This window comes from Rosa chinensis, chromosome 2 (genome assembly GCF_002994745.2).
Source record: "Rosa chinensis cultivar Old Blush chromosome 2, RchiOBHm-V2, whole genome shotgun sequence".
Lineage (NCBI taxonomy): Eukaryota > Viridiplantae > Streptophyta > Magnoliopsida > Rosales > Rosaceae > Rosa > Rosa chinensis.
Window position 1 is genome coordinate 84,867,253 of NC_037089.1, and position 7,426 is coordinate 84,874,678.

General features: G+C 39.2%; 1 protein-coding gene across 2 annotated transcripts; it reads left to right on the forward strand.

The window, feature by feature from the left end:
- Positions 1–4,034, forward strand: LOC112189025. Of its 2 annotated transcripts, XM_024328287.2 has the most exons (3): positions 1–140; positions 3,047–3,919; positions 4,019–4,034. In XM_024328287.2, coding segments are annotated over exons 2-3 (864 nt in total). In that variant the 5' UTR covers positions 1–140; positions 3,047–3,056; the 3' UTR covers positions 4,020–4,034. The 2 variants fall into 2 exon arrangements, with proteins under 2 accessions (XP_024184055.1, XP_024184054.1); XM_024328286.2 differs by lacking the exon at positions 4,019–4,034 and having other exon boundaries at positions 3,047–3,986.
- Positions 4,035–7,426: the final 3,392 nt, after the last annotated feature.

Sequence of the window (7,426 nt, forward strand, 5' to 3'; positions counted from 1 at the left end):
AGAAACCCTATCGACCGGAGCGCTCGAACTCAAAAGGTGCAGGCTTCTTCTCTATGTTCTTTTGTCTCTTTTAACTTTTAATGTTTTGAATGCAGATATATAGAAGTTGAAGATCTGCCTTGACCGTGAATTCAAAATAGGTGAATTTTTCATTATTATTGCTTTGCTGAATATTCAATTTGAATGTTGGGTTTATTGGTTTTCCAAATTCCATGTTTTTGGTATGTCGTCGGTTATCGATTGCCATCTTCGGTCTGGGTCTGGAAATGCAGACTAAGGCTGTGTTTGGTAGAGCTTTTCAGCTCCTGTGCTTATAAGCCAGGTTCAAATTGGTGTTTGGTAACACAGCTTATTGGCAGCTTTTTTCAGAAGCTGCTGTGGCTTCCTTAGATAAGCAGAAGCTGAAGAATGCAGCTTCCGGAAGCCAGAAGCCACGGAAACACTGTAGCGGTAGTTACTGTAGATTAATGAAAAATCCTAAATGCCGAAATTTACCCTTCCAAGCTGAAACAATTTCAGCTGAACCCTACGCTCATATCTTCCTCGTCACTGTTCCCCATCTCTCTCCCTCATCACACCCGCAACATCAGAAGCTCCCCTGCTCCCCCATCTCCCTCCCTCATCACACCCGCACCGCCGCATCCTCGCAGCTCCCCGTCACCGCTCCCCATCTCCGTCCGTCATCAGAGACCGCAGCCCCGACGTCGATCTACACATCCGTGTGTCCCTCGTCACAGATCGATCTCCGACGCAAGAGATTGGGAGTATGTACTATCTCTATATTATGAATCTGGGCCATAATAATATATCTGGAGCAATCCCACTAGAGCTTGGGAAATTGAAGGACCTTAACATTCTTGATCTCTCTAGCCACAGCCTTGATGGAAGTATTCCTCAGTCTTTGGTCAGCCTTTCCATGCTGATGGAGATCGATTTGTCAAACAATCATCTATCTGGAATGATTCCAGATTCAGGCCAGTTTGAGACATTCCCTGCTTACAGATTTATGAACAATTCAGGCCTTTGTGGCTACCCTCTAAATTCCTGTGGAGCTGCTTCTGGGGCAAATGGAAATGGGCACCAGAAATCTCATCGACCAGCGTCCCTGGCAGGCAGTGTGGCAATGGGGCTACTGTTTTCCCTTTTCTGCATCTTTGGTTTGCTTATTGTTGCAATTGAAACCAAGAAAAGGCGAAAAAAGAAGGATTCAGGTCTGGACATTTATGTGGACAGTCGTTCCCACTCCGGTACTGCCTGGAAGCTAACGGGTGCCCGAGAGGCATTAAGCATTAACCTCTCCACATTTGAGAAGCCACTTCAAAAGCTCACTTTTGCAGATCTTCTTGATGCTACCAATGGTTTCCACAATGACAGTCTTATAGGCTCTGGTGGTTTTGGTGATGTATACAAGGCCCAATTGAAGGATGGCAGCATTGTTGCCATCAAGAAGTTGATACATATCAGTGGACAAGGTGATCGTGAATTCACTGCTGAAATGGAAACTATCGGGAAGATCAAGCACCGAAACCTTGTTCCCCTCCTTGGATACTGCAAAGTAGGAGAAGAACGGCTTTTAGTTTACGAGTACATGAAGTATGGAAGCTTAGATGATGTTTTACATGACCAGTAGATTTTCCGTAGGTCGGATATGTCAGGCCAAAGTTTTGATGCTGTAAGGAAGCTGAAGTTATTCAGAGATGAAACATACAGTGCCTTCTATTTAATAAGAACTCACCTGATGGAAAACTTGGTGTCATTTATGTACAGAATATGATAAGAGAACAAGGATTTTCTTATTGTGATCTAAGGTATTTTGGATATTTTTTATGCTGAATCCTTTGGAAAGGTTTTGGATTTGAATAATAAGTCATTTTGGTCATTTTAGACCTGCGTAATCATTTCAGCTTCATGACCTTGAATGAATGCTTCAGTGAATTAAGGAACTATTGAGCATTGAGCACACTGTGATTTCTATGAGATTGGGTCAGGGAAGATTGACCTGGAATCTCCTTTGGTTGCAATTGCGAGTTAACTGTGTATTTGGTTGTTAAGGATTGGCTATGGTAAGTATGTGGTTACTGATAATTGGTACTGCAGACAAAGATGAGTCGAAGACTGGTTCAAGTAGCATCTCAGGGGAACAATCAGAATTTAGAAAGTTAATGATTACTTCGCCATTACTCAAAGCATATGACATAACCAAATATTACAGAACTCTTGAAAGCAATTAGATAATGAGACAAGAACCAATTGTTATTAATATTACTAATATATTTGTATAAGTTATTTTTAAAATTATCCAATATTAATTATATGATCATCATGAGTAATAAAAATTGAACAAAAATTAATAAGGACATAATAAAAATTAAAAATAATAACAAAAGCATTTGAACAACATTGTATTACCAGATAATCAAGGCTCTTCTAAAAAAAAAATAATCAAGACAAAATAATCTCTCATGTCTAATTTGGTCATTTTACAAATAAAAAGCACAAGCCAGTTTGAGTTTACCAAACACTTTGTCACTGCTTTTGCCACTGACAGCACTTATAAAAAGCCAGTTTACCAAACACTCAGCTACTTTGCTTTTCAGCTACTTATTCTCAGAAATAAGCAGAAGCCAGCTTTTTCTCAAAGAACAGCCATACCAAACATAGCCTAACTGGGAGTCTGGCTCTGGCATCAGTATTAGAAATCATTATAGCTAAGGATCAGATTCAAAATCAGTTTTCTTTTTATTTTATTATGGCTTAGTGTGAAATTAACAATCATCAAACTTTTATTATTATTATTATTATTTTTTAGGTGTTTGGGACTCCTTACTGATTTAGGGAGGCAGCTTTTCCTAATCCTGATAGAAAATAGGCTTTACGTACTCCTCTTCGATTTAGGGCTTGCTAGCTATATATATAGTCCTCTTCATCTTCAGCTAGTACAACATACCACTGATTGATTGATACTCCTTAACATCAGTTCTTCAAGATACTCCTTTACCTACTCCTACAAGTTATTTAAACTCTGTTTTTCTTCTTCTAATATCAGTTCTTCAAGCATGTCCCAAGGGAGGGATATATATAGGAGCCAAGTAAGGCAATATCAAACAACATTGCCCCCAGGACGGGATAAGGAGCTTAAAATATTTTTCTACACGCAAAGCCGCTTTTGGCATGATGATCCGGCAAACTATACTCATGATGAATGTATCTTGCAAGGTCGCAGAGCAGTTTTTGTCACTCACGATTTCTTAACAAGTATGAACATGCGCTGGTTACTTCTTACTGTAGGTCTTCCATTAGAAGAACAGGCACCGATTCTTGAGGAAATAATAACTCAATTTGCTCGAATGGCTGTCCCCCAGCTGTCTATTACTGTGGTAATACTGCACATCAGTGTTCGCTCATTAGGTAGTGTCGACTATCAGGATATCATTGATTTTGTTGCAAGAGAACCGATCAATGTTAATTTACATGCTTCCCCTATTTATGACACTCCTGTGCCTGCTTCTACGGTGTCCTTGCTAAGAACATATATGTCACTTCTTACTATTCCTGCATCTAGATCCTCGATTGAAGGTTTGAAGAAAGTGAGATTCGATAGTTTGGAAGAAGATGTTATCCGAGAGACTCCAACATGTGCTATATGTATCAAGGACTTTGTAGAATGTGTTGATGAACTGATTACTAGTTTACCCTGCGCTCACCAGTATCATGTAGATTGCATTGTCCAGTGGCTGAAGAGAGATCACACTTGTCCCTTGTGCCGATACCGAATGCCACCTGCACGCATGGACGAGGATAGGGACGGGACGGGGACAGGGACGCAGTTGAGCCATCAAATCCCTAACGGAGGCTGTCGGAATCTCAAGTGTGAAGGGAGAGTTGATCCTTCCGAATGTATTTATAGTAATTTATTTTGGTACTTGTTTATTTTTAGTTTATCAAATAAGATTTGCACCATTCAGAAGTAGCAGCAGTCCCTGATTTGTATTTTGGGTTTCTTTTTGTTTGGAATAAGATCCTTCTGATTTGCTGAAAGGAAAGGAGTTTGCATTGATGCTCATTTGGTTTCTAAACTATTTTTTCATCTTACAAAGTCTTCAACAATTTAATTAACGGAGGTGCAATATAAAGTGGGAGATTGGAAAACCATTCGAAATTTATCTCATCCCAGAGGAAAGGTATTTCAATAGAAGCAAACTATAGTTCCATGGGACTTGATTTTGTCGTTGAGCTTAGACTCTGAGGATGTCCAATAAACTGGACTTCATTTATTCTGTAACTACTATCTACGAATGGTGATGCTGGTTTACGGAGGTCTATTAACCTTTTCTTTTCCTGATTGTCCTGCAGTGGCACAACTCACAACTAAGATCAAGCATTTGTCTTCGGTTTTACACAAAAAGGTGAGTATGGAACCACCCCCTCTATGGTAATCATTTTAAATTACTGACGAGTTTGTGTTATTCTGAAGTAACAACTTGTTTTAAAAACTCTGTAGGATAAGCACTCTCTTAAAGGGTTTTCAAGCAATGGTGAGAGGCGGAAGAGATTATTGAAGTATCTTTGGCGGAGTGTTTGGGTGTTTCTTACTGCCTTGTTCTCTCCAAACTTGGCCTTCGGGACACACCAGATTACAAACAAGAATACAAGAAACATTACAAGAACTAGCCCCCATCCTTATTGTTGTTGTCTCTGTTTCTTCAGCCTTTTGTATATCAAAACGTAAATGTAAACCTTCATCATGCCCCAAGTAATGTTTGTATCACATACTGGAGTTGCTCATGTGTTTCTTAGCAACTACAACCAATCCCATTCCGGCTTCAAGCTTGCCAAGCAATTCAACTCCTTGCTGCTACTTGGGTTCAGGCAATCCAGATACAACTAAAACCTAGCGCCACAAATTATACACAAGCTAAATCATATTTGACTCTAGTTGTGCTGATGTTGTGAGCTACAGGCTATGAACTTTATCTGGATTTAAATCTCCAAAGGACTGTTTACGCCCTTTTGCAGTGAGATCATAGTCATAAAGGTGTAGAGACCAATGCTCAAATCTCCATCCCCTTTCACTTCATACCTAAAACCTCCTAGCGTCCATGATCACTTTGCTGAACATAGTACCAAAATTTAAGAGAAGAGGAAACACTTCGCAAATCTAAAACTTCCATTTGATTTTCCTTTCCACCTTTTCTTTCGATTACAATTTTTCTACTGTCACTTTCTTTTGGTTACATTCTTTTACCATTACCATTCCAAACAAAGACGGTTAGACGTGGAGGTCTCAATTTTTCCAATGTTGCATGATCAAGGGTAGGGATCACAGGCAGGAACAAGGGGGACAACAAGTAGCCATGTAGCGAATCTCCCTCCTTCCCTCTGGAACTTGTTGAACCACTGTGTTATAATCTTCCTTCAAACATTCCCCAGCACTAAATCAAGTACAATTAAGCATCAAACACTCGATTAGCATAAACTCAAATAAATCATCCTAACGGAAGAAAAAAATTCGAGTGGCAGATTAATTACCACCAAACACAAATTAATTTCGACCCGAGAAGAGTCAGAGAAGATGAATTATACACCAATACCACAAATTTTTACCAATCCTTGATCTCCATATTAACCCAGCCCCACATGGACCTAAATATCAACCACTTGGTTACTTTGGGCAGTGTCTGTTGGGCTTGGCGGTTTCTTCGGGTTTCTAGTTTTGGGCCAGAGTGTTTTAGTCCTTGTTTTGCCCTCTTTGGACTTGGTATCTTTTCTGGCCTTCTTGGGCATTGGTTGTTCTGTCTTTGTCGGAGCGGCCCACTCATGAGTATTGTAATGCTGGACTTTGGTACCCTTATTAATGCATTGCGTCAATAAACTATTTTTCAGGTCATCTCTAATCTCTAGTCTGAAGTTTTATCTGAAATCTAGTCCATTATGTAAAGTCGGTAAAAGTCTAGTACATTTGGAGAGTAAGAGGTCGTCGCCAAAAGTTCTATAGAAATACAAACAATTACAAGATTTAATGTAATAGCATGAATGCGGTCAATAGGTTAGGCTATGGCATTGGTCAGGGACTTTGGCGTGAAGATAAAGAAATGGGTCATAGGTGCATAACTCCGGCTATTTAGTCTCCCTCGGTGACTGGCAATATCATAGGCAAGGCTCTGCTAGCTTCGAGCCCTACGACTAGTCGTAGTTGCAGACCTTTGATTTGATAAGTCACTGGCTCACCTAGGTACCTCGCTCCACTTCAATCATATATAGCCACATCCCCCATAGGAATGGACCTACCTTCTGACAAGGAAAAAATAAAAACAAGGTATGGACCCGCCCACCACATTGGACCAGCAGAACCAGCATTTATGTTACGGGAATTTACTATATACTAAACGGCCTGCACTATTCATTTTACTGTTCATCTTAGGGGTGAGAAATGACGGTTTTGCCCTCTGTTTTCCTTCAACTTACTGCGCTGTCATCTTTGTACGAATATATGTTTTTAGTTGCTCGGGCTTCCACCAACTTCAACCTTCGTTGGTGATCGATAGAGAGAGAGAGACTGTGAGAGGAAAAAAAGAGTGATCGATCTAGATTTAGTCATCATCTTCCATTCTTCTGGGCTTGGTTATTGTGGTGTTTGGATGGAAATTGGGGGTTTTGGATTTCTGGGTTTTTGGTGAAATTAGGTTTTGGGTTTGGTTTGTTTGATTTTTGATTGTGGAATTTGAGAATAAGGGTTTGGTTTTTGCTTCGTTGTTTATGGCTTGGGTGATAACGGTGTTTGTTTGTTTGATATGTGAATTGTTGATGTCAAATTTTTAAGGCATCTAACTATAGACTTTTTCATTTGAGTTGTTAGTTCGACATACATATGAAATATACTTTTAGTGATTAAATTTGTGGCTGCTTTGTTGGGGACCGAAATCTTCTGTCTCCATTTCCCTATCCCAACCCTGTCCCTTCATTCTGATTGGTTAACAAGGATTAAAAAATGAATATAAAGATTAAAAAATTAAACAAAAGTTTAAGATAATAATTTTTTAATCTATATCAACCAATCAATGAAGAGGGACACCTATCCCCATCTCATTTGGGGACAGAGGATTTCCTGCCCTTTGTTGGTTTGCAAGATAAAGGATGAACCTAGGCAGAATGGTAGGATATGCATTCTAAAGAAAGTGATAGTATGATAATCATCTTTACCGGTGAAAGTTTTGTCGAGAAAAGTTAGTTTAATAAAGTTATTACCAATGAAATATATTTCTTTACCAAATGTTCGTGAACATGACAACGAATATTACTAGAAAAAAAATTTCTGTTTCAATAAATGTTGAAAAAAGGTAGTCCACAAAATTTTAGGAAAGTGAAGTTCAATGGATGAGCTAGACATAAAAGACCTATTTTCAACTTTTACTAAAGATGGACAAGT